This window comes from Muscardinus avellanarius (genome assembly GCF_963383645.1).
Source record: "Muscardinus avellanarius genome assembly, chromosome: 8".
Classification (NCBI taxonomy): domain Eukaryota; kingdom Metazoa; phylum Chordata; class Mammalia; order Rodentia; family Gliridae; genus Muscardinus; species Muscardinus avellanarius.
The window spans coordinates 100,685,252-100,712,643 of record NC_137794.1 but is presented as its reverse complement, the minus strand read 5'-3'; the positions used below and the strand labels follow the sequence as shown (position 1 = coordinate 100,712,643).

At 42.9% G+C, this 27,392-nt stretch overlaps 1 protein-coding gene across 1 annotated transcript in view; it reads right to left on the bottom strand.

The window, feature by feature from the left end:
• SASH1 (SAM and SH3 domain containing 1) overlaps positions 1-27,392 on the bottom strand; it is a gene marked incomplete at both ends in the record, with an annotated part of 180,503 nt that overhangs the window by 29,906 nt on the left and 123,205 nt on the right. The window contains 2 exons of the mRNA XM_080700145.1: positions 1,679-1,811; positions 25,338-25,439. Coding sequence (XP_080556271.1) covers positions 1,679-1,811; positions 25,338-25,439 — 235 coding nt within the window. The remainder of the gene's footprint in view (positions 1-1,678; positions 1,812-25,337; positions 25,440-27,392) is intronic.

Below are 27,392 nucleotides of genomic sequence, written 5' to 3'. Positions count from 1 at the left end.
AAACTTCCAACTTGAGCTCACTAGGTCCAGTTTCCCTCCAGGAAGCCTAATTCACACTCAGGGCACGAGGTCCAGACTATGATTACTTTTGTGTCCCCAATTTGCCTTTTTTGGTAGATTCCCCCCCCCCTTTTTTTCAACTAGGCCTCTCTGAGATAGCTGAACTGACGCACTCTGGTATAAATGTGTGTTTACAAGGCTGTCCCGGTACAAAGGCTGCTCCTGGATGCTCGACTGTACTGTGTACAAAAAGTCTTCTGGGAGGTGGGCCCGACACTTCGGACTTCATCTGTTCACTTCGTTTATGGACAGGACCCACCACTCTATCTGTTACAGTTGAGATTTGATTTGGGGGAGCATTGCCCTCAGGATAGAGTGCTGGCAATTCTGTATGGTTCGCCCCAAAGGAACCAACGGGCACTGGTGTGTGGTTCCAGCAAGACCCGCATGGCGTGAGGAAGTCAGGGTATATTCCCCACGGTGGGAATCATGGCTGAAAGGCAGGTATTAAGACATACAAATAAAGTCAACATTTCATTCAAATGAAAACAGAATTATCAAGGAAAGAAACATCCAAATGCAAGCCTGGAATTAAAGACAACTCCAAACTTACGAAATTAGCAATAAAGCTGATTTCTCTTTCTAACCCCCAAACTTCTACAGGAACTTCCATACCATTCTAGAAGGTTTAAACCAATCCACAACAACAACAGAATCAGAGAGCACCAACAAGAGCAAGAAAATCTTATTTATCTTGGCAAATAAGAGGAAATCCAGTTTCCTATGCAGCTTGATTTTATTTATATAGAACAAAATAGTCTCTACAATAATCATTTTAAAACCTACATATTAAAATTTTGGAATGCTTCACAATGTAGATATGATATTTTAACAAGTTGTGTGTGTGTGTGTGTGTGTGTGTGTGTGTTTAAAGGCATAGTCTTTCCAGTATTGTTTTCCAATATGTTTACTATCATTTTCATTCAGGAAGCTCATTCTTTTATTTGATCTTTTTGAAAAGAATTTTGCAAAATGCTTCAAGTACATATTGCTGAAAAAGGAGATGAATTAGATTGAGACTTAAAGTGTCATAACTGTAACTGAAAGGCTAACTATTTGTTGCCATAAAACCCAGCTGGGGTCTCTCTTGACATTATTGATTTATTTTGCCACCCTTAATATTGCTCTTAAAGAGCCCCTTAGAATCCTTAAAGCCCCATCTGAATTAAGACTTGAAATTGTTTACCAAGAGTACAAATCATCCCTTGGAGATCTGAAGGGATAGCGAGTGCCTTGAGTGCTACTTGTTTGTTCCGGATGGATGTACTACACATCAAATTTGGACTCAATTCACTGAGTAAGAACTTCAGCCTTTCTTTGAAAGTGGAAGCTTATGCTAAGAATTTATAAAGTTTATATAAAATGGCCTAAGCTCCTAATTAAAAGCTGTACTGCTGCTTGAGAGAATTTCATCGTCGCAGACTAGCCATTTCCCATCTCTGTCACATTTAAATTGCTAAGCCTCTGAAATGCTTGACATCACGACCCTTCCTTCCACAACACACGAGCGACAGCCCCGCGGAAGCGCAGATACAGCGGTGTTGGAGGCAGGCAGAACTCGACCCAGTCTCCACTCGAAGTCTGGCGTGGGACAAGCAGGGTGGGATTGGCTTTTTACCTTCAGTGCTGGGCTTCTTCATTTCTTCCACTCTAATGAGTTTCTTCCTGACTCTGCGAGTGGAGTTGACCAGCTTGTGTAACCTCTTAAACTTCACCGACTCCTCCGTCTCATCATCCGATTGTTCTCTTGACTGGCAAAGGAACAGAGGGAAAGTCAGTCAGATAATGGCTCCTGAGTCCTGCCCGTGTAGCCCGCCAGAGCTAGCCTCTCTACCAGCCTGGCCATTGCAGCCTGGCCCCCCAACAGGTTTACCAAGCTGCACCTACCATCTTGAGGTCTAATTCAGCACAGGATTATGTCCCAGGCACAAAAGACACATCCTCGCCCTTGCCTGGCACATGGACAATGTCCCATTAGACTATTTTCCTTTTCCCTTCAGCAGAACTCTGAGCTGGCCCTGGAATCCCCGTTATACTTCTGTGGTGTGGCCGGGCTTGCCTCTGTCTGGCCCATCAGGACTCGCTGTTGAACGTGGTCATCGACTACTTCTCCAAACCCAAATTCTGTTGACTTTTTCCAGTCCTCCCCCCAAAATCAAAAACAGCAGGCAGGAAAGGGGAAGCGCTCTGTTTGTGAGGACGGCCTGCCACATCACAGAGGCCCTTCCTTCCGCCTCTCCCAGCTCCTTCTGAGGGCTCATGGGGCGGGCAAGGACAGGACAGCCTGCATTCCTCCCGGGAGACAAGGGGAAAAGCTGACCTTTTCAGCCATACAGTACAGTCCATATCCCCTAGCATCCCAGGCCGCTTTTCAGGGATTCAACTATGCCTCTAGCACAGCTGTTTTCCCTCAAGTATCCAACATTACAGAGAGAGGGGAGGAAAAAAAAATTCTCTCTCCGCGGCAGTGACCCAGGCTAAAAACAATCCTTTCCTTGTGAACAAAATGAGGGTTTCGTTTCCAAGTCGGCTTCAGCATTCAGTACGCAGCTTCCTCTACTGGATCTGTTCAAAATGTGGAAAAGCAAAAGAAGTTTCCCACTAAGCGAGCACTCTGCACGGAGCTGCTGCTTGGACCCTTTTGGAAGCGCGCAGCCCAGTCACACCCGGAACAGCCCCTGAGCTATTCCAGCTAATCTTGCACATCCTGACAACGACTGTCTCTCCGTGTCCTCAAAACTAGTTCACGAAATGGTAGGGAGAGAAATGACTCCAGCCAAAAACCCAAACACACCACATCGAATGCAAGGCTAACACGGAGACTTTCTTCCCCGAGGAAAGCTCTTGATTGATCCCAATGTTATAGACAAACTGCAAGGCAAGAGTTAGCAGAGGATGAGTCCACAGAAGAGAGGCAGAGGTTCTATTAATGACTTAGGCATAAAAGACAATGCAGGCTGTGAGTGCACAAATATTTTTTTAGCACTGTGGCCCTCTCTCTGGGATGAACATAACCTTGAGCCTGGCCCTGGAGCTCCCAGCATGGGGCCATCGCACTAAGCAAACCATTCACATGGTAATAATTATTCACCCACTAATTACAAATTATTGTAGACTAATTATTACAAACCTATCAGCAAGCCTTCAGGACCGGGATATATTCTCAGTTTCCCCTTCTGTGAAGTATATCAATATCTATGTCCAAATTCTCTCTAATTCCTAGATCAAATAGTATATTTGGGTTTCAGAATTAACTACTGGTTACCTAGTAAAGAAGAATGGAAACTGAGTCCCCAGGTGATGGAGGAGGGTAGTTATGTTGGATGCCGACAATGAGGATCTTAATGCAATTTGGCTCAAACTTAACAGGCCAAATAATTAAAATAATCAGAATGGTGCTAAATACATATGGCTACCATTGGGTTTGAATTTCATTTTTACTTGGTTGAATTGTTGATGTGTAATGAGATAGCTGGAGTGGTCAACCAGAGGAAGGAGAACTTGGTTAACCCTGTTCTGGGGAGCTAGAGCCTCAACAGCCCACAGAGCATGGAATTCATGTAAACACTTAACACTGCACTCTCTTACTGCAGTACAAATGCCAAGCTGTTCTTTTTTTCTTTCTTTTTGGTGGTGCTGAAAATTGAACCCAGGGCCATTCCATCTTTAAGCTATGTCCCCAGTCCTATTTTTAGTTTTTATTTGGAAACAGGGTCTCGCTAAGTTGCTAAGAACCTTGCTAAGTTACTGAGGCTACTCTTGAACCTGGGGTCCTCCTGTCGGCCTCCCGACTACTAACATTACAGGTGTGCACCACCATGCCAAGCAGTTCTAACAAAGACAGTAACCTTGAATTACAGAAAGTCTCTGTATATCCCCCATGAGAAAGAAAAGCCTAGGAGCTGTCTCTAACACTCACATTAAAATATCTGAAGTCAAAAGGAATTGAAATAAGCACAAATGGTATGCAACTGAGACACAAAAAGCTCTATTAAAGGATAAAAGAAAGTGATATGTGTGTGTGTGTGTGTGTGTGTGTGTGTGTATGTGTGTTTGTATACATTTACCTGGCTGTGTCAGTTTGTATGTATGAGGGGATATATAAGAAAGTAAAAAGAAATGCAAAATAGAAATCAGTAATACAGAAGATCCTAGTCCACCACAAAGTCACAAATCATTCATAGAAAATCAACAGACTTCCAGGCAATGCCCCTTACAAAGATCTACCTTCCTCCTCCCAGATCCACCGCGGTGCAAAAGAACAGATTCCAAGTGCTTATATATTTATTTATCCATTCATGCATCCATTTATTATTGTTTCTGCATACACAGGGAACACTTCCAGGCCAATGGGCTGCCATAGCTGTTTATGACATGATTAATCCAGGTACTTATTTAACTGTCTTCCGTGTCCCATCCTCTTATTGAGAAATGTAAATAAGCTCTTTAGAACTGCGAACTGATGTTACTTTGACTTTTGTTTCAAAGATTCAGTTTTGGAGGTATTTGCCATTGACAAATCATACAACCTGTTGACTGAGAACATTCTCTGTTTAATTCTATTTTGGATGCTAGACAAGATTGACGTGGCACAATTTATTAAAGAAAAAAATAAGATAAAACGTAAGTGATTCAAGAAGCATATGTGTGCATATGTGTTTCTAAATAAATAAATTAAAAAAGAAACTCCTCTTAAGTCAGCCTGGAAGTTACTTGAGTTCAACAAGCTGTCCTGAGGATGCTCTGGTCTCGTGGAGACCTGTTGACTTGTTACTTCCTCCTGACACCCAGGAAAAGAGTTGTGAAGTATGTGCCTTTAAAAAACTCTCTGTTATAACATAAAAATGCTGTAAAAGGCCCATTTCTTCCAAATTGGATAGTAAAACAGAAATTTTTAATGTCTTGTTTTTCTTTTCAAATAATTGTGTGTCATTTCCCAAATGCTGAAAATAGTGGGTCAGTCGGGTGTGGTGGTGCACGCTTGTAATCCCAGCGTTTGGGAGGCCGAGACAGGAGGATGGCACAGGTTCGAAGCCAGTTTCAGATACTTAGTGAGGCTCTCAGCAACTTAGTGAGACCCTTTTTCCAAATAAAATATAAAATAGGTCTGGGAGTATAGCCTGGAGGTAGAAAGCCCCTGGGTTCCACCCCCAGCCCCAGTACCACACAAAAAAATTAAAATAATATAAATACTATAAAAGTCTACCTTGTTGTAGAAGATTAAAAAAAATGCCTCATATATAAAAGAAATGATTCCAAGACACAGGCTCAGAACTATCTGCCATAGAACAGGTTTTAAAGAAACCAAAATAAAAGAAGAAATAAGTCTATGTTCACACATATTCAAACAGAATATGGTATTGTCTTCCCTTTCTTGGTCAGTTGACAAAAGAAACTTTCATTTAATCACCTTTTAAAACAAGAAGGTGAACTCAATCATCTGTCTACCTCCCAAACCTTGGAGAGAAAAAGGAATCTTCTCCCACCCAAAGGCTGCAGGAACGTGGTTTTCCAATATTGTAAATAGAAACATTTCATTTCCAGCCTCCTTCCTGGAGATTTTTTTTTTCCACCAGAAAGCCCATATGGCTCAACTTTTAATTACTTTGGCTAATGCTATATGTAGTAATTCTGTGGTGAATGCTTAAGTGTTTCATTTCTGGTTTCCATAGCAACATGACATCAGATTGCAGACAGCTGGCTCCACAGTTTTTAACCATAACAAATTGACCAAGCCAAGACACAAAACTATAGCCGCTTTAAAGAGATAGCACACCATTTGGCTGCCAGGGAGCTGAATGGAGAACCTTCGGGGCCATTTGGCATGAGAAGGAGGGTGGAGCCTCCTTCCTCCCCGGCTTCTTTTGGAACAAGTGCATCCTTGACACATCTGGGATGTTCTAATGGGAAAGCCATGGAGCCAGCGTGGAGAACTTTTTATAACACAGCTACATGCAGGATGATGGGGAAGAGGGCACACAATTAATCACATCTGTAAACATGAAGATTTGTGTGCTGGCTCACACAAACAGCATCCCCTACTGCTCAGTGTAAGCTCGTCTCTGCTGCTTGAAACATAAAATAGTATTTACAAGTATTTACAAGTATTTACCTCACTGGACGTGGTAACAAACCCTTCTTGCAACTACAATATGCAGAATAAACACTTTCTAAAAGCCACATGGCACAGTCCTGCAGGCACAGTAGTAACTACTAGGCCAGGATAAAGGTTAAACCAGACTTGCATGGAGCAACTACAGCCTTTGAGGGACCACCGTGCTGTGCACAGAATTTACAGCCCTGTGCCTTGCAGACTCACTCAGTCAGCAGGCAGCTGGCTCCCCCAGCTCCCAACCAGCAACAGGCTATCCCAGTTAACGCCCGGACCAAGTTAACTTGTCTCCCTCTGTGCTGCAAAACACTGGAAAATACATGAGCATTTCTGAGAAGCATTTTTAACTTGCAAATGTACTTGCTTGTGAAAAATCACACAATGGTTTTAGCGCCCAATCGGGCATAACTTCAACTTCCTAGGTCCAAGCTGTCACAGCACCGATCTTAATTAAAGTTAGGAGAAAGAAGTCAATCGGTTGCAGACTTCCAAAACACAGCGAGCAGCGCTGTCTCTGCACAAAAAGCCAGCTCACAACTGAGCTCCGACCCAGGCACGCTCATTCTCCCACATTCTCAGGATAATATTTGCTATTCCATAAAAGCGATGCATGATTATTGGGTGAGTCTGCTGGGCCAGAATGCTCAGGGTGACAAGACAGAAAAACAAGTAGGGGGAAGAAGGGCGAATCTAGGGAAATTTAAGGAGAAAGAAAGAAAAGAGTGATGCACCGGAGATAGAACCAGCAATAAAAAAGAAATAAAACAGTTTTCCTTTCACATAAAAGACGTTCGGCAACTTACCGGCTTCGGCATTTAGCAGGCAGGCGTAAGGGGCAGTTTGGAAAAGCTCCGGCACCCCCCGCCCCCTCCCCACTCTGAGACCGGCTTGCTCTTTCTTGATCACTCAACTTCCGAATTGCAATCGCCACCGCGGGCTAAGGCGCTCCGGGAACATGCTCTCTGCTGTTACATGACCAGGCGGGCTCCGAGGTCACAGCCCAGTATCCGAAGGAGAAGAAAGTGAAGATACTGGATTCAATTAGCCTCTCCGCCTGCTGCCTGATTCCCCAGCCACTCACTAACTGCATAACTTGTAAGAAAGGCATAAGTCATCAGCTCTAAGCAAATCTCCTATTCACCACAAGGAAAAAAGGGAGTGTTGTGCATGGCCAACAATCCCTGTTTTCACTGAGGAAGGCTCCCTGACCCCCTGCTGGCCTCTAGTTTCTTAATTACTGTCTATGGAATTCCAGAGAAAGCAAGAAAGAACGCGAGAATCTGAGCAAATCCAGGACAAGGACTGGCCCTTAAAAGCGACTGGATTAAAAAAAAAAAAAAAAAAAAAAAAAAAAAAGACAGAAGGAAAGAAAAAAAGAGAAAGATCTCTTTTGCAGATATTCTTTTAAACTTTCCCGTAAGGGAGTCGTCTCAATTGAAAATAGACACCTTCCAGGGGCTATTTTTGAAATGTCTGAATTAAAGCTTATGATTTTGGTTTTCTCCCAGAGTTGTCACTTTCTCTATCCCTCCCCACTCCTTTTTCTATTTTAACCACAAGAGTAAACGGAGGATACACAGAGGAGAAAAGAGAGAGGCTTCTAAAACCGTCTTCCCAAATTGTTTCAGTGATCATTTCAGGGCAGCTAGAAATACGAGCTTGGGGACCATGTCACGAGATGCTCTTTTAACTTTCTCAGGGGTCTCTGGGGAGCACTCGGCACATGCTGTTACTTAAACAGAACATGGTCTAAACAAGACAGGACTGAAAACCCGTATAAAGTCTCCATGACGTGGGCTGCAAGAAACGTCTGTCTTTGCAAGGCTGAATTCATTCAGTCGGCGAGTCATTTATTCCCGCTTTGCAGTGTGAGCCGCCCATTCCTAGGTGTGTCTCCCATCCTGTGGGTCTCTATGTCTTTTGGAAAGAACCCCTTATGGGGTTGCAGCACCCCTGCCCCCTTTCCTGGGCTCCTGGCGGGCCTGGCTCTTCCTTCTTGGTCCTCTGGCGCCTCTCACTCTTTGGGAAAAACTGCATCAACTCAAGTCCCTGTGCCCCCAGTCTTCTGCTCCAGGAGCGCCTGCTCCCACCTTGCATGGAGTTTCCTCTTCTTTCTCCTGTGGGCTTTGCCACAGCTTCTCCATAAGCCCAGTTCCTCATATGGCAACTGATTCTCCCACCCATTCTTTAGTTTACAAACCTCTTCCTCACTCTGTCTCAGGGACCACACATGCCGCAGACAGTGGCAGGTGCTTTCCTGATGTTGTACTTTCAAATGTGAGTATTCATCACACACTCACCATTCCCAGGCACTGTGACAAGTATTTACAAGCACGATCCCATTTTGCAGCCCATATGGCAGAGGCAGCATCTGAGACTTCCGGGTCTGCTCCTGCCCTACTCTACTTCGACGAGGATTTTCTCCACCCAAGACCTAGGACCACACGCCCATGGTGTCATGCCCAGAGCTCCTTAAGATTGTCAGGGGAAGCCAAAGCCTTCAATTGGATTTCCTGGTTCCACAGGGGAAGCTAAGAAAATCAGAATGCCCCAGTAAGAGTGGAGTCCAGGGAAGTTGGAACCACCTGGGATGCACTCCCAAGCCCTCTGGCAGATCCTGTCTCTTCTAGGGGTCCTGGGATCCTGCATATGAGACTTTGGCATCGCGATGTTTATTCTATGATGCTGCCATTTGGAAAATTGTGCACGTGTCATCAAAAACTAGAATTCAGTGGTGCTGACTGCTACTGACTGGATTTCAAACAGCGCCAATTTTAATTCTCACACACTGCTCTCTCGGGTGCTATGGAAGGAGGAAGGCAAGGAGAGCTTTCGCGTGGGAAGCTAAGGTCATGGGGACAGTTGGGGGCTGGTGGCACAGGCTGCCGAGAGGGTGAGGACGGAACAGGATTGGGAACTGGGGCTCTGCATTGATCCGGTGTGGGTTCTGATTCTCTTTTCTGGCCCTTGAGAAGAGCATGTGACCTTGAGTATGTTTCTTCTCTCTTTTCTAAAGCAGGTAAGAAGCCTTCCAGGGCTCTTGGGAGGATGAAAGTAGGCATGGCATGTGAAGCCTCGTGGCTGGTAGGCCGGAGGAGCCCGGGTCCATGTGGGACTCATGGGCTTCTCCAGATAGTGTGAGGCGGTTGGAGGGAAGGCACGTCTCCGATCATCCGCCCCAGCCCTCTCCTCAGAGGACGGGCAAGAGGGCTGAGATTGCAGGCCCTTTATAATGGCACTGTGGCCACCTCTCCTAGGAGGATTCAAGTATTGACCCAGTTTCTCTCTATTGGAGTCTTCCTAGGGATTCAACATAGATAGACTTGCCTTTCAGAAGACAGGAAGCTAGCTCCCCAGAGACAGGGACCTGGTCTATCCTCCTCTCCTCGTATTCAGGGCACCCAGCACAGTGTACCTATAACAAGCCTTCAATGAATACTTAAAGTTGGGCTACCCAGCTCTAAAGCCCCAGCCCTTGATGTGTGTCTGAGGCCACTATGGGGGATTTAAAAACAAGACTGGGCCAGGCCATGCTGGGAAACTTCCAGGTGTGTATATGGAGATCCCAGGAGGGAAGGGCATCACTAGTTTAGTTATCTGGGGAGAGACTTGAACATGTCCCGCACTCAGTAGGTATGCAAATTTGCTCACTTTTACAGATTTGAGTGTCTGAGTTCCAGTTGAAGAAATGTTCATTAGGTCCTCAGAGCAAGGTCCAAAGGCCTTGCTGTGAAATGTGCCTTCTCTGTGGCCATACCCCTTCCCCTAGTTCCAGTTTCCACATGGGTACCTATTCCAACACTGTGTGGAAAGGGCCTCCTGGGCACCTGGTTCTCACCCCTCCCCCTCACAGCATCTCACACCCCGGCCTGTCATAAGCTGTCACGAGGCAGCATTTGCACATGCTGGCTCCTCTCCTGGAAGCCCTCTGCCCTTCCCATCTGGAAAGCCCGCCTGGCTTCCGCCGTGTCTGCCTCAGTCTATGTGGCTGCACGGTGACTCTGTCGAGTTGAACCAGCACAGAGCCCAGGCATCGTTATCCTGTGTCACCTGGCCCCTGGCTGGATGCACATCGTCCCGGTCATTTTTGTATCGGTATTTTAGAGGCACTTATATTACCTACTTCTGATTATACATGGTATATATTTAATATGAAAGACTGGAAAATGAAGAAACACACAAAAGAGAAATAACTTATTTCACTCCCCCCAAAATACATTCGGTAATATTTTTGTTTGTGCACACGCGCGTGTGTGGGCACACATGCGTGCGCACACACATACATGCAATCTATATACCCTTGTGATTTTGTTTTTGTTCAAAGTAGCGTGACGTTTGACCTTTAGCTGCCCCACTACCCACAGCCACGCCAGTGTCCCCGTGGCTCCCTCGAATGAACAGGCAGTCTAAGTTAAGCAGCGTGTCTGTTGTACTTATGATCCTTCCTTCAGATTGTTGCTGCCTTTAAGGGTTTCTTCAGAGACACACCAGGGGTCTCCATGTGCACTATTCAAACAGTTTTAACACCTACTCTGCAAAATTTAATATCTTTTCAACATTTTCCCCATGTCAACAAACAAAATGCAATGATAAAATAATGATCCAACAGTATTCCATCAAAAAGGAACCTACTTAAATAATGTTCGTCCTTGCACAACTGTTCAACATTATTGTTTCTAATTGTTTAATATTGTACATGACCTGCGATGTGCACTTCATGGTAACATATCTAACACATTTTTTTTTAGCAGATAATTAGATTATGGAATCGATGGGTATAAGCATATCTTTAAGACTTTTCTTTCATATTAATGACTTGATCTGAAGACATGGGGTATTATTTTGAAATTTTACAAGCAGGAAAAAGGGTGCCTATTTCTTTACACTTTTGCCAACACTAAGCAGGATTATATTCTCTTCCATTCAGATAAAGAAAAATATTATCTCAGTTGGTGCTAAACAGACCTTTCCTGATAGAAATAAATGAATGCGGGACTGAATGAACTGATTCAAGGCATTCAAAAGGCAAAGAACACAAGGATGACTAAGGTGTCTCTTCTCATATTATGAAGGTGATGGTCAAAAAGTCTAGGAAGCACAAGAACCCCAAGAGAAGTTCAGAAGTAGGGTTAATATAAGTCAACTGTGATAAGTGCGTAGCAGAAACACAGATAGCGATATTTGGATGTGGGAGAACTCACTTTGGGCTGGGTAGGAAGATCCTTGTCATGAGTTTGGGGAAATTTCCATGTTCCTAAGTGAGCCTGAAAGTGAAGTGTTTAGATGGCTCTGATCCTCTACATCTTTCTGCCTCTCTAGACATGGAAGAGGTCATCTGATGCTGTGCCTTATAAACAGCACGTGACACCAATCAAAAATGGCTTCCTGTTCTGCCTCATCTCCAAGCCAGGTTTCACAATATCTCCAACATGCCTGACCTCTTTCCCGGATCCAAGAAGTGATGCATCCCAGGCCCCTCCCTACCTTGGGGGCAGCACATTGGTTCTGGCTGGGCATGTTCAAGATTTTCTCAACACGGGGAATTGAGCAGTGTCCAGCCAGGGAGGGGGGCTCTGGTCACACTCATCAGATTAATATGTCATTCTGTATTTACCAAAAAAAATTTAATCTTTCTGTGTTTAAATAACATTTGTTAAAAACATGTAACTATATAAAATATGAATCATGTTGCGGGATTCCCCTCCCCCTTATCACAAAGAAGTTGGGAAAGGAGAGTCATCTGTTTAATAAGAACTATTTTGCTCGTTCGCTGATGACATCATTGCCCTCTGAAATTGGGAGATTTTTGTCAGCATATGGAAAAAGAGATGAGATTCCAGTCTTCTCCCAGAGGTGCTGTGTAACGCTGAAATAATCTCTCTGGCAGTTTCCAAATTAACTAGTTGTCGCCAGACTGGAAGAAAGAGGAAGAGGAGGTGGCGGAGGCGGAAGAAAAGATGATAATTATAGGATACTTTTATTTGGAAAAAGTAAGGGAGAATTTGAGGTAATATTACTATTCCCTGGGGGCAGAGACTTGTCAGCACTTAATTCGCTTAAGAAACTGTAAAAAATTAAAGAAAACCTCAAAGGAGCAACAAATGCGTGTTTGTCCTTCGATGCTATTCCAATTCTTAAACTCATGCAATTTGAATTGCTTTCAAACACCCCCAAATGATGTTGTTACTTTCTTCAAAAGGAGGAGGGAAAAGGCAGAAGATGTCAGAAACCCTACCGCTAAGTCTACAAATACTTAGAACCACAGTGAGACCCCTTGTCCCAAATCTCCAAGTAATCAGGGAACAGAGAAAGGGCCTTTTCTGCCCCTGAAAAGTGTGGAGGGGTGGCTGGTGGAAGACAGGGGGCTGAATTCCCTTCAGTCCGTAAATCTTTGGGAGATTTTTCTGCGTGGGATATGTCTCCCTGTCTAGAGGTCAGGGAACTAGCTGTTCATAATAAATAGGCTAAGGGAACAAAGTCAAGGTAACCAGAGGTGCCAGGCAGGTGGCCAGCAGCTCTGCAGGCATGTACCCAACACGAGTCTACAGCGCAAGGCACCTTGAAGACCAGAGCAAAACCCCAAGTCCCCGATTGCCAAACATGTTGGAATCTCCAGTGCATGGAAAGGGGCTGATCAGAACAGCGCTGCCAAGTAGGACAATTACGCATGCGCCGGAGGCTGCAGCTGACCGAGCGTTTATCCCTGGAGCGGTAAGTCTCCGCTGGGATTGGGTGGTGTCTCAGTCACATTACTTTTATGGCATCGCAGACTGACTGACTCAGGGAGGAGGCACGATGACTTCTCGGACGCCGCTGCCAAACAACTTTGTCTAGGCAGATGGTCATGTAGAAATAGAGAACTGGCTGGGCCAACACAGCCCTGGAGGGAAAGGGAAGATGGTCCTTCCTCGAACCCTACCCCATGTCACCAGGCCAGTCACCTGTCAAAGCCGGAGGCACATCACCACCACTGGAGTCACGATCTACAACCTTACCATGATTCTCCTTCTCTGTACAGACTGAATATTAAACAAAGGTATTGGAGTTCCAAACTGAAGAAATCTAGTGTGAATCCTCATGTTGGGGACTCAGTGAGTGCTGGGAAGTTGTTTGTGGTCATCTAATTGGCAAAATTATCAGGTCATAATGTCTGTTAAGCACAGAACCACAGAATGTCCTTTCCAAAACAACAGAATGAGAAACAGCTCCCTCCTCCAAAACAAATTACCAAATACTAACAAAAATATTCCACCACCAGCAGCCAAACAAGGAAAGGTACATTGCCCACGGTGTCAAAAACTGCAAGTTCAAGGTAAGAAATGAATTTCTGAAGGTGCACAATTCCCCAAAAACCAGACTGGCGATGATCCAGAGAATTTGCCCACATAACACTAAACTTGGAAGGAAGCAAAGTGCACAGTCGCTTTATATTTTCTGACCTAGGAGTAGTCGAAATGGATACTTGAAAGTAACGAGGGAAAAGATGGAAAGATGAATGCAGGGATGCCGGCCACGCTCTGCGCTTCCCTGGCCTCTCCATTGGCCACAGCAATAGCAAACGCGAATGGACCACGAAATAGAGCCCTCAGCTTCATCTTGGAGGAAGGGGGGAATCTTGTCAGACAGCACGGCAAACAGGTAAAAACGTAACCCTCCCAATATCAACACAAACCAACAATGCAACCAGAGCTGCCCAAACAAATTACTACAAGGAAGAAAAAATGAGAGAAAGCATGGGGGGGGGTCCAATCCTTTGATTCCATCTTTCCACCAGGAGAAAACATAAGGAACAGGAAAAAAATTCTAACAGATTCTGCACTCTATAAAATAATTTAATAAGAACACAAAAGCAATGAAGTGAGACCTCAAAGACAAGAGAAAACCACAAATAACATGACTCTAAACATCAGACATACAAGGAAATAGAAGACCAAAACAACCTAATGCGGAATCCGTTTATAAATAGTCAAATAGCGAATGAAGAGAGAAGCTTCCCATTACTGAAGTCAATTTGCTTATATCCCCCAAGTTCTAAGACTTACTCAGATCCTCTCCTAAACGTTGGCTCTTGCTTGTGCCTTGACCTAAGAATCATTCATCTTCCATGTTCAGGAGAACTCAGTGTCAGCCACCTTCCCCGGGGGTCTTGATGGACTGCCTGTGTGCGCCTATCACACCAGCAGGAATAACCCAGGTAAGTCCACAATCACGCCATCCACTTGTGTGTCCATTCTTCTCAGACACGACTTGCTACTGCATAAGGACTGGCACAAGTAGCTACTCAATGTTTCCCCAATGAATAAATAAAAGAATCTTCAAAGCGGCGTTCTATCATTTACACTCAGGGCCAAATGTGCAGGGCTAGAAATAATTTACAGTATTAGAAGCTAATTATACAACCCTATTAGCATTATGTTAGTAATAGCATAACTGACAATAGGCTATCAGTGTGGTATAGTACAAAGAAGGAAAGAAGGGTTAGCAGAGATTAACACAGAGAAAGGAACAGAAGAGAAAGGAAATGTTTTTATATAAGCTATCTTGTTGAAATAGAATTTGTGTTAAAATTCTGCTTCTCAAATAAATGTTCCTGTCTGATGACTGACTATAGTTATAACAGTTTCGATGTGCTGGGGAACTGTGGTGACAAGATCCAAATGGACTCTGCAACAAGAGATGTGCAACCTATGATTCCAATGAGCTGGTTTAGGATTCTCAGTCTGGAGTCTGTTCAAGCACCACAAGAGGGCCTGGCGTCTTTCTAACCCATCCTATAAATGAGGCTTGGCACGAGAGCAAATGATTTAATGAGGAATAGACGTGACAAATCAATAACATTGAGCAAACTATGGAAATGCTCCCTCATCCTCAAACTCCCCGAGGTTGCTCCCATGAGCAAAACAAGAAACGGCTATTACAAATCGAAATGCCAATTCCTAACCCCAGTTGGATTATATCTATGCTTAGATATAATTGGCTAGAGGGGAAATGTGGTATGTCCTATTTGGTAGGCATATACTAGGTTGGACAAATGAAATCGCTCCCCCTTCCTATTTTTGTGGCATTGGGGATTGAACCCAGGGGTATCCTACTTCTAAACTATACCCCCCCAGCCTTATTTTAGTTTCTATTTTGAAACAGGGTCTCTCAATGTTGCTGAGGCTGGCCTCAAACCTGTGATCCTCCCAAGATCTGGGATTACAAGCATGTGCCACTGTGCCCAACTAAAATTGCCCCTTTTATAGGTCATATATTATATATCTCCAATTTCACAGGTTCCAACCAAACAAAAGAAACAACAAATTGAATTGTATCTGAAAGCTAGGTTAGCTTAAAAACTCTTAAAATTGATATCTTTAGATTATGGAATACCTGGATATTTGTTTGTTTGTTTTTGTTTGTTTGTTTGTTTTGTGGTACTGGGGGTGGAACCCAGGGGGTTTTCTACCTCTGGGCTATACACCCAGTCCTATTTTATACTTTATTTGGAAACAGGGGCTCACTAAGTTGCTGAGCCTCAATCAGTAGCTGAGGCTGTTCCTGTACAGTTTATCGATATTTTTTAAAATTTGTGCGGCCCCTGCTAGGTTAAGGAGGACCTGCAGATGCTACTTTTTTATGGTACTGGGGATGGAACCCAGGGGCATTGTACCTCCGAGTTACACCTCCAGCCCTATTTTTTATTCTTTATTTTGAAACAGAGTCTCACTGTATTGCATAAGGCCTCACTAAAGTAGCTGAGGCTGGCCGCGAACCTTGATCCTCCTATCTCAGCCTCACAAATGCTGGGATTCCAACCATGTGCCACCACGCCCAGCTCAGATGCTACTTTTAATTGCCTGTAACTGTACAAACTGGTGAACATAGAGATGTACCTGGTCTGCAAAGAGTGGAATTTCCAGTTATTTCTCGGACTGTCATGAGTATTTCCTTCAAGGTAACAGGTGTGAAAACCACACCTACACGCTTGGAAACCACCACCTCGGCAGCATTGAGAAGCCCAGATGATTTCAGTACGATTAACTGATTGACTGGATATTCCTCACCAAGTCCCCGTTGGGCCAAACCTGCTCACTGAAACCCTACCCAGCCACCCTGAGGTCCACTTAAACAATAATATTCCCAGAAACCGAGCATACACGTTTGGTAAGAGCTCAGCCAAGGAACTGTGTACTTTTGCATTAAGCTTCTTCTGAACAAGTTCCCTGCTGAGACGTACATTTAATGTTATGCACGAAAAGAGCACTCCTAGGGGAACCCACGTATTTCAAGAATGAGAGTGGATGGGAAGGGCAGAGGATCGCTGGGTGGAGTAATAGTCGCGAAAGTCCTGTCCCGTGCCACTAGCCCTGGCGACATCCTCCAAGGAGAGGTAGGATCACCTGCTTTCCAGGCGGGCAACTCCAGCACAAACACCGGCGAGGAGTGATGTGTGCAGAGGCAGCGCCGACAGATGGGGAGTGGGCTCCAGGCCCAGGTCTGACTCATAGCTGAGCTTAGTGTCCTCTCTCTTGTCTCGTGCCAACGCTGGGCAAACGCCTGGTGTCCAGAGGCTGGGAAGAGGCAAGTGCCTCCTGGTTTAACATTACTTCAACCTCGAGGGACTCATCAATAGGTGCCTCAAACTTGGCCCAGGCAGAAGGCTGAGGACCAGAGGGGTGGGGAGGGGCCAGCAGGAAAGAAACAAAGGGAAGCCACCCCATCGACAGACAGATCGCAGTCCACCTAAGTCCAGCTGGGACAACTTTCTTATTTTTCAAAAGAGCTCGCTCTGTGTTTTTTCTAATGAATCAATTTTGCCTCCTCGTCTCAGCCTGAACTAAATACCTACGGAATCATTACTTTCGCTCCTTTGATAAGAATTTTAATATGTCCCTATTTTACTATCATTTTAGTTTCAAAATTACCATTTTATTAAAATGCTGGGTAATGTTTCTTCCTGTGTATTCTCACTCCAACAAATAAAATGGAAATTTATTGAAATTATCCATAAAAATCAGAATAATCATCTGTAGGCTTCAAGTCTGCATTAAAGGACCAGAATCAATAAAAAATTTTTTTAACTTAGTTACATTTAGGAAGATTTAGGAAAGAATTAACTATTCTGGCCCAGTGTAAAACAGCATGGGATGAAGAAGTGCTGAGTCGGGGATGCAGCTCAGTGGTAGACGCTGGTGTAGTGTGCGCAAGCCCTGGCTTCCGTCCCCAGCACTGCAGAGAATGGCGGACACCTGCCTCAAGGACTCGGTGCCCTTTGGGAAGTCCTTGTGTTTCTTTCTTTCTCCTGGTCATTTTACAAGTGAAATGTATAAACTCATCTTTTGTATGAGAAATAAAGAACTGAAGCTCACATCCAACCATCCCATGTTTAAGCCCAACTAGCAGAACCATTCAGGCGTCAAGGAGCAGAACCACTTTCTAACTACAAATCAAAACCATCTTGCCAATCAAGACTCTTTCAGGTTGAAGCCCTCACATCACGTGCCACGGAAGAATTCTCTGGGGGAAAAAATAAAAGGGAAAAAATAAACACCAAGCAAAGAAAAAGCTTATTCAGAAATGTGAGCTAATTTCCACTTGGAATCTACCCTGTCCTTTATCACAAAACACAATGATGGCTGGGTGTGGTGGAGCACACCAGAAATCCCAGGACTCGGGAGGCTGAAACAGGAGGGTCACAGGTTTAAGATAAACCTTAGCAATTTAGTGAGACTCTCAGTAACCTAAGGAAACCCTGTTCCAAAACAAAATCAACACTTTTTTTTTTTTTGGTGGTACTGGGGTTCCTGGAAACCCTTCTACCTCCGGGACCTATTTTTGTAACTTTTTATTTGGAAACAGGGTCTCTTAAGCCAGCGCAGCTGGCTTCGAACCTGCGCGATCCTGCTGTCTCCGCCTCCCAAGCACGGGGATTACAAGCGTGCGCCACCACGCCCGGCCTTAAACAACACATTTTTAAAAAGGGTTGGGGCTGTAGCTCAGATGTAGAAATGTCTCTTGTATCACAGAACAAAAAAACACAATAAGAGAAAAAAGAGGAATGAGGCTACCCGTTTTTGTGAAGACGATTTATCAGTGACTACTCCAACGCTATATGTGGCTCGTCACAGAATTTATTATCCAATAAATATTCACTGACATCAAAACTGGCAAATATATAGAATTATGTTTTTTAATTGCTAGAAATATTTACAGGTGGGGGATTTTATTAATGTATCACATACTGTTATAAAAAAGTCTTCTTTGGATTATATTGAATGGAGTCAGTGATGTGGTTACATATTTTCTTTAAATATCTTTACAATATAAATGTGAAACTTCTATCCAGATGTGGATCATGCCTGTAATCTCAGTTATTCAGTAGGTTGAAGCAGGAGAATCACAAGTTCAAGACTGGCTTCACCAGTTTCATAAGGCTTTGTCTCAAAATAAAAATAAATAAATAGAGCTGGGGTATAGCTCAGTGGTAGAGCCTTCCTGGTTTCAATCCCACTACTGACACCAAAATAAACAACGAAAATACTTCTGATCAATTTCAATTTAGAGAAATTGTCTCAAATTTCCCTTTTGTAAAAAATACATATTCATAATATACATATTAAGAATAGCCAAATTTTAAACAACCAAAAAATCAAGTTTAACCCAGAATAGCAGACTCTAAAAAGAGCAGCAAGATTGTGCAGTTGAAGGTGTTATATCTGCTACTCAGAGGAGTCAAACAAAGCTCCCCAGGGCACCTGTGATGTGTGTGTCGATTTCCCACCCCAGTCAGTATAAAGTGATTACATTCTTAGCCTTGTCTTTTGCCATAACAGAAATAAAGCCACTCACTAAAAGAGCCACACAAAAATGATCATTTGGCTGTCAGCACATACCAGACTTGCAAATGCTCTTTCAGAAAGCTCTAGTTTAGACTAAGACCATGGCAACCTTCCCTTCCAAAACATCAGACTGGATCCTCTGGCTTACAGATAATGCCCAACACGTTGATAGATCAGATGACTGAAAAACATAAGTAAGGGGCTGTGGATGTAGCTCAGTGGTAGAACACTTGCCTTGCATGCAAAGGGCCCTGCGCTCCATCTCCAGCACCACAAAACAAGCAAATAAAAGAAAGAAAGCTAAGTAAACCTCTCTGCTGATGAGGGACAAGTGTATGGGCGTTTACAATTTTAGAAAGTCCCCAAGAACTATAACAGATGCCAGCCTGAACATCTTAGAACAGGCCGATGTTTCAGTTTGGCCCTTGAAAATCCTCAATCAAGGACATCCTTAAAATAGCATTTTGTAAAAAAGCAAAAGAAGAGACCGCAGGTGTTCTGTCTGGTGCCCAAAGTTTTGGACACAGTTTAACCACGTGGCTCTCATACACCCTGCACCAGGTTCATGGCAATTTTTATAGCTGGCATGAAAGGCCGTGAAGATACGTACACACAGACACAAGGTACAGGTCTAACACCACCATGGTAACACCACAGCATTCTTTGCACGGATACTTCTCCATTCTAAATCTACCCAAGTGTAAAAGGTGATCACTAATGAAGTGACTGACTTTACAAGAAAACTCCCTTCACAGACACATTTTGTCATGGCTGCTTCAGGCTGGTGAGGAGCCCTAGCTCCAGAAAACACAATTCTAACTCTGTGAACACATCCGGTCTGGAGTAAATGAACAAGACCAAAATACTTGTTTGCAACAGACTCAAAAGTTTCTGTGCTCTGATATCATTGCAGTCACTTTGATTTTTTTCTTTATACATTTTGTATTCTTAAATAACTTAAATAACATCATAATCAAATGCTTGCAGCTTGACAGTTTGGGAAGATTTTTCCGTGCAAGCCTTCTTATGAATGTTCAAGCACCAGGTACAGGTTGCTGACTCTATCTGTTGGCTTTGCAAAAGCCTAAGACTAATGATTAACTAAAATCTCTACTTTGGGTAAAATTTACAAACCCCAGTAAGGCAGAAAGCATAATTTTTTAAAAAGTTTCCTCCCTCTCTTCTCTTTTTGTAATGGAGATTTAACCCAGAGACATTCTACTTCTGAGCTACAACCCTGGTCTCACTGTATTTTTTATTTTGAAATAACGTCTTGGTGAGTGGCTGAGGGTAGCCTCAAACCCATGATCTGCCTGTCTCAGCCTCCCAGGTACTGGAATTACAGGTGTTGGCCCAACACTCAGCTTAAACATTTTCATAATAAGAAAACAAATTGAACCTCCAGGCATAAAGTGGTGGATCTTAAAACCTTTCCCCCAGTTGAAAGCAAATTTTTTAAAAAGCAAAAAACTAAAATAAATTGAAAAGAAAAAACATTAAGGTAAAGATCCAGATATGTAACAAAAAATAAAGTTCTCAACCAAAACTCCTTTTTTAAAACTCCAGCACTCACAACAGAACTTTATTATTAATGAAAACCAGCACAGAACAGATTCTCCTTTGGCAAGAGAAAGCTATTTTTCACTTCCCCTGGTGACTATCTTTAGTACTTTACACCCTTGGATACCAGGAATGCACATATGGATTTACTGTGAGGCGACACGCAATTATCTAATGTCAGCTGGGGGTTGGGGGGCCTATGAAATCAATGCAAATTAGGTCGAAAGGCACGTCGGCCATCAATATAGCCATTGACGGTTGGTGACAAAGGCCTTGTGATCCTTGAAACTTTCATGGCCTGGACATTCCCGAGGAGAGCCAGTGGGCTATTTACATCTCTGTATAGAAGGGAATTGATAGAGCTGCAAATTGCCTACCTCATGGCAGCTGAAGTAGGCCACAGTGGGAATGATCTGGAATTAACTGCTCTGCTACAGAGGCAAGTCCATAAGTGTAAGAGGGAATATTTTTGGATGGGGCTGGGGGGTGTTTCAAGCTGAGTCTTCAAACAGGCAAGGCTAAAGTTAGGTAAGAACTGGAAGAGCCATCCATATACATTAGATTTCTGGTCAAGTTCAAGCAAACTTCAGTGACAGTGGTGGTTGGCTATAGCTTTGAATGGCTTGACTAAATGGGTGTGGGTATCTGCAGAAAGTCAACCAGCTAAGTGCACGTGGTAAATAACGCTGCCTCAGAAAATTCTCCATGAGTGCACAGTCTACCATCACCCAACGCCACTGTGCTCAGAGGTGTCAGCCCTCGAGTTTGTGGGAGGTGGCAATCTGAGTGGAGGGAACATATGCTATTTCTGTCCCTTCATCCAACTAGAATAGGCTGAGTTTATTTTCAAGCTATCCCCAGTTTGGTAAGAAGCTAATAATATCAATGTGTACATGGCATCTGGAATCGGCAGCCACCTCTGTGTAGGTGTGGTTTTAACCTCTGCACTAAAGGGTTAGCTCCATCAGGGCAGAGCTTGTCTCTTTTTTCTTCGTCACCTAAGAGCCTAAGCACCTAGCACTATGCCTGTTGCATAGCAAGGATTCCATAAATGTCCCCCAAATGAACACAGAACTGCTAGATGATGGTCCTGACTGACCCACTCAAAGGGGTCAATTGGATTCACTCAAAGGATACAAAAACCAATACTTTTTTTTTCCTTTGGTACTTGGGTTTGAACTCAGGGTCATTCTACCTCTGAGCTATACCCCCAGTTCTTTTTATTTTGAAACAAGTGAGCCTATAATCTTCCTGTTTCAGCCTCCCAAATGCTAGAATTACAGGCATGTGCTACCATGTCCAGCTAAACCAATACTTGAACAAAATGCCTACAGTAGTAGACATATATTCTTTCCTACACGAGATAAGCCTTTTCCCTTGAGGTTTAAGTTTATGAAATTTTACAACAGTCCTATTTCTTTGTGTAGACACAGTTTTCTAACCTCCCCCTAACTCAGATGGTATTAAGTCAGGGCTGTATACAGTGGGTCTGATACTAAAGGGCCCACTATGGACAGACAGGCCTTTGTTTTCTAATGGGCCTGAGTTGGGTTTGGTCCACATCCGCCCTGAGTTACTGTATTTATTCTTCGTGATTCTTTAGGTTCATGATGTAAATTTCTATTATTTTAGTCTGTGGGACTTAGGACAAGAGACCTGAAAAGGCACACTGCAAACCATGGACACTGTTCCTTTGATTACCTAATAGTCCCAGGACACAGGGCTGGCTAGCCTATGACACATTTATTATTATGAATGGTAATGTCTCAGTCTCTTTCACACAAAAGCAAATCAGGCAGGGCTTTGAAACTCTTAATCTTTTAGTGGCAATGGATATCTCATGCTTGTTTCAGGAAATCAGGGACAAGAAGGTTGTGGGTTTTATTTCCTTCTGAAAAGCCACCATTTGTTTCTTTGATGCAAAGAAATGTAAAGACACAATCTGTAGTTGCAAGGCATAAAACATGCTCTTAAGGCAGCCAGAAAGGATGAATGTTCAGCTACAACTTTGTTTATTAAACATGTCAATGTAAGCTGGATACTGGGCTAGATGCTCACTAGAGAGACAAAGAACACAGCATGCCTGTCTTTTGCTATTTCCAAGAAGGTCAAAGTATGTATGGTTACTTGTGATAAGCTAAGGATAACTGTTTAAGGTTGTATAAATCTACCTTAGCCAAAGGAAAGACTAGGAAGTAATAAATAAACTCGAGGAGGCTGAAGAAAGTTTTATAGAGGAAGTGAGAGTTAGGCTTCATCTTGAAGGATGCACAAATTTTCACCAGGAAAAATTTGGAAGACACATGTTAGGTAGAGAAAAACTGTATTAGTTAAAACACAGAAAAGTACGAACATACAAAGTTTGTTCAGTGATATATGCAGGGAACAATGTGGCTGAAATAGATAGTACTGGGTGTGGGGATGAAAAATGAGATCAGAGAAAATTAGAGCCAGATCACATAGGGTGTTGAGTGTGCCGAGAAATTTGGAATTTATCTTATAGAAATGGAAGACAAGAGGCCAAACACACAGAGGTAGAGCTGCTTCACAATTTTAAGGAAGCAATGACCTAGCAAATAAAACAATTACACAAAAAAGGAAAATGCCCTCCCTTCTGTCTTTATACAGTTTGACAATGACGCCATGGAATGTCTATTGAAAATTCTGAATATTAAATTCTGTTTAATTAAATAATAAGATCCTGTTTTAATTCCCACATTGCCTCAAAACACCTAGTTTTAAAAACACTGTTTGGTCTCATTCAAACAGCATGAATAACAAAATACATACAAATGAAAAAGGAAGAAGTCAAATTATTTCTTTTTGCAGATGACATGATCTCATATGTAGAAAAATCTCAAGATTATACACACATGCACACACTGATAGAGCTAATAAATTCAGCAAAGTTACAGGACATAAATCCTACAGAGTGAAAATCAGCTACAATGTTATACATGAGGAATAAATAATTAAAAAGGAAAATGAAGAGAACAGTTTCATTTATAATAACCTAAAAACACTCAAGAATAAACATAAGAGACAAGAATTATACATTCAAATCTGAAAATATTACTGAAAGAAATTAAAAAAAACACAACTAAAATAGTATCCCATGTTCATGGATTAAAGAATTTCATATTGTTCAGATGACAATACTAGCAATTTTTGCAAAACTAGAAAAACTCACCTTAAAATTTATATGAAATTTCAAGGGATCCCAAATAACTAAATGATCTTTGAAAAATAAATTAAAATTGGAGGTCTCCTACATCCTCATTTCAAAATTTAGTACCAAGCTAAAGTAATCAAAATAATATGGTACCAGCAAAAGGACAGACATTCCACAAATGAAATAAAATAGATTACCCAGAAATAAACTCTCACATACACAATTTATTAATTTTCAAAATGTATGCCAAAACCATTCAATAGGGAAAGGATGGGATTTTCCACAAAAGATTCTGTGAAAATTAGATAACCAAAAGCAGAAGAATGAGGTTGGAGCCATACATTACATCATATACAAATATTATCTCAGGATGAATCAAAGAGCTAAGCTTAAGAAAAATTATATTAGATTTCAAAATGAAAAACTTTTGTGTACCCTGTATTCAGGACCAAGCATTAAACCAAGTATTAAAACCAAGCATGGTGGTGCATTCATGTACTCCCAGCACTTGAGAGGCTGAGATAGGAGGACAACATGTTTGTGGCCAGCTTCAGCAACTTAGTGAGACCCTGTTTAAAAAAAAAATAGGGCTGGAGGTGTAGCTCAGAGTAGAATGCCCTTGTGTTTAATCCCCATTACCACATACACACACACATACACAAAAGACACTATTGAGAGGGTGAAAAGTCAACCCGTATAGGAGAAAATATTTACTAATCATATGTCTCTCGATGGATTAATATCAAGAATATAGAAAGAACTCCTATGACCTAACAACAATAATAAAAGTAAGAATGGGTAAAGGACTTGAATATTTATCCAAAGACACAAAGATGGCCAGTAAACACAGGAAAAAATGCTTAACATCATTATTCATTAGCGAAATGCAAATCAAAACCACAAACGAGACAACATTTCACAAGCATTACGATAGCTATTATAAAAAGGATAAAAGGAAAAAAGTATTGATGAGGAAGCAGAGAATTTAGAATCTTTGTGCACTGCTAGCAGGAATATAAAATGATGCAGCTACTACTTTGAAAACTGTACAGCTGTTCCTTGAAAAGCTAAAAGTAGAATTATCATGTGATTAGCCCCAGGTTTAAGCCAAAAGAAAGCAGGAACTCGAAAAGTTACTCGTATACTAATGTTCACAGCAGCATTGTTCAATCATGAAAGGTGGAAACAACCCACGTGTCCATCGGCAGATGAATGGATAGGCCAAATCCGGTATCCACATAGGGGAAAATGTTATGGGAACTGCTTAGGCTTAGTGGGTAAGAACTTCTGTATGGAATGATAGAAAACAGGAAGTGGATTATGTTGCTGGTTGCACAGCAACAGGAATACAGGTGAAATGAAATGAACGATAACGATGGTTAACATGGAAAACTTTCTGTTATGTATACTTTACCAAAAAACTCCAGCATAAATAGCATGGTTCTAACTGTAGTGAGTCTTAACGTTCTCAGGTAAAGACACCTGTAAGAGGAGATGCCTCCTTCAAGACCCAGGTGAGGTTAGGGAACTGTAGAAAGAGCCCGAAGGCTGGAACGGATAGGCTGTCCCTGACCAGCAGAGGTGGCCGAGGTGCTCAGAGGTGGACACTCACATTGCACGTGGATGAACCATCAAATGTTGTGTAGGAACCGTCTGGCCAGTCTGCAGGGTCCAAGGCGGCTGACTGCCGGTGCTGGGCTTCGTACTCCTTGAGCTGCAGCAGAAAAAAATAGAGAATTGAAATGGAAGGAACGGCCAGATGCTGTCTCTCAAGCAGCTGCAAGATCACTGTAGGAATGGCCTTCATGCCAACTTTGGTGGCCAAGTGCCAGTCAAAGATAAGTCTCTAGAATCGAAGGAAGAGAAGTCCCTGCCCTGCGGTTCTCTGCTAAATCACACTAGTAGGCACAATGGAGCCTTTGTATCCTGGGTTCTACTAAGAACCTCGATTTCTCCCTCCAACATCCTCCAATATCAAAACTCTTCTCAGTACAAATATAAGCTTGAAAACAGAACGTGTGGTTTGGCCTCTAAATAACCTCCCTACAAGTGTAAGTCAAGAGCACATACGCCCTTTTCAGGAGGTGGCGGTGGGGGAGGCCACAGACATCTCAGTATCACAGAGCGGGAAGCCTGACCCTGACTTCAAATTCACTGGCTTTTCTCCTCCAGGGTCATTTCACGTTACTAGTTTAATGCTACCACCTACCAAATGCCATTGGGGTTATTGGCCCTTGAGGATGCGGAGGAAAAATAACTGGAGTATCTTCAGAGATACTTAAAGCTTTCGTTTATAAATTAAGTTTCCTACCGGGCGTGGTGGCGCACGCTTGTAATCCCTGCTCTTGGGAGGCTGAGACAGGAAGGTTTGAAGCCAGCCTCAGCTACTTAGTGAGGCTCTCAGCAACTTCGTAGGACCTTGTTTTCAAATAAAATATAAAAATAGGTCTGGGAGTATAGCCTGGAGGTAGAAAGTCCCTGGGTTCCAGCCCCAGTACCACCAAAAAAAAAAAAAAAAATTAAGTTTCCCCTTTAAATTAAAAAAAAAACCAGACAGGGAAGTGAATTGCTATAGAAAAGTGAGCAAATTTCGTTTTGCTAAACTAGATGAAGGATATTTCAGATGGCAAGGGTGGGATGTTCTAGTTGTGTTTTTATAAAACATGGAGAAACTGAGATCTGCTACTTGCTACAATTAAGTTGTCACTGCATTGAAGTCTTATTATAATTTTTTTTTTTTTTTTTGCGGTACTGGGAATCCAGGGGCATTCTACGTCTACACCCCCAGCCCTATTTTTATTTTTTATTTTGAAACAGCACTAAGCAGTTGAGGCTGGCCGTGAACTTGTGATCCTCCTGTGTCAGCCTCCCAAGTGCTAGGATTACAAGCATGCTCCACCATGCCTGGTTTATAAGACAGTTTTTTAGTTTTTATTTTTATTTTATTTTTTGGTGGTACTGGGGGTGGAACCCAGAGGCTTTCTACCTCCGGGCTATACTCCCAGACCTATTTCTTATATTTTATTTGGAAACAGGGTCTCACTAAGTTGCTGAGATCCTCACTAAGTAGTTGAGGCTGGCTTCGAACCTGTGCGAACCTCCTGTCTCAGCCTCCTAAGAGCGGAGATACAAGCGTGTGCCACCACGCCTGGCTTATAAGACAGTTTTTAAACATGAATTGAAGACATGGGTCAAGTCATATTCCACAAACCAAGCAAGTTAAAACATAAATAGCCTGACTGAACACCCACCCATCCTATAGTGTCAGGATAATCCTCGGCCCCTGCAGCTGTGGGATGTGGCAAACATTGACGCTTACCCTTCCAGAAGAAAGCAGTTTTCCAAGTGATATTTCTACCTAGCATGTTCTTTCCTATCTCTGTGGCAGGAGATAGGCAGCATCGGTTATCAGGAAGAGCTTGGGTGTGGATATCAAATACTAGCTGGGAATCTGTAGTGAATGGCTTCTCTCCTCCATCCAGAAAACAGGAAAGAGAATAAATGTAGCTCACAGCTGGGCATGGTGGCGCACGCTTGTAATCCCAGCATTTGGGAGGCTGAGACCTGAGGATCGCGGTTCACGGACAGCCTCAGCTACTTAGTGAGGCCCTCTGCAACTCAGTGAGACCCGGTTTCAAAACAATAAAAAATAGGGCAGGGGCTGTAG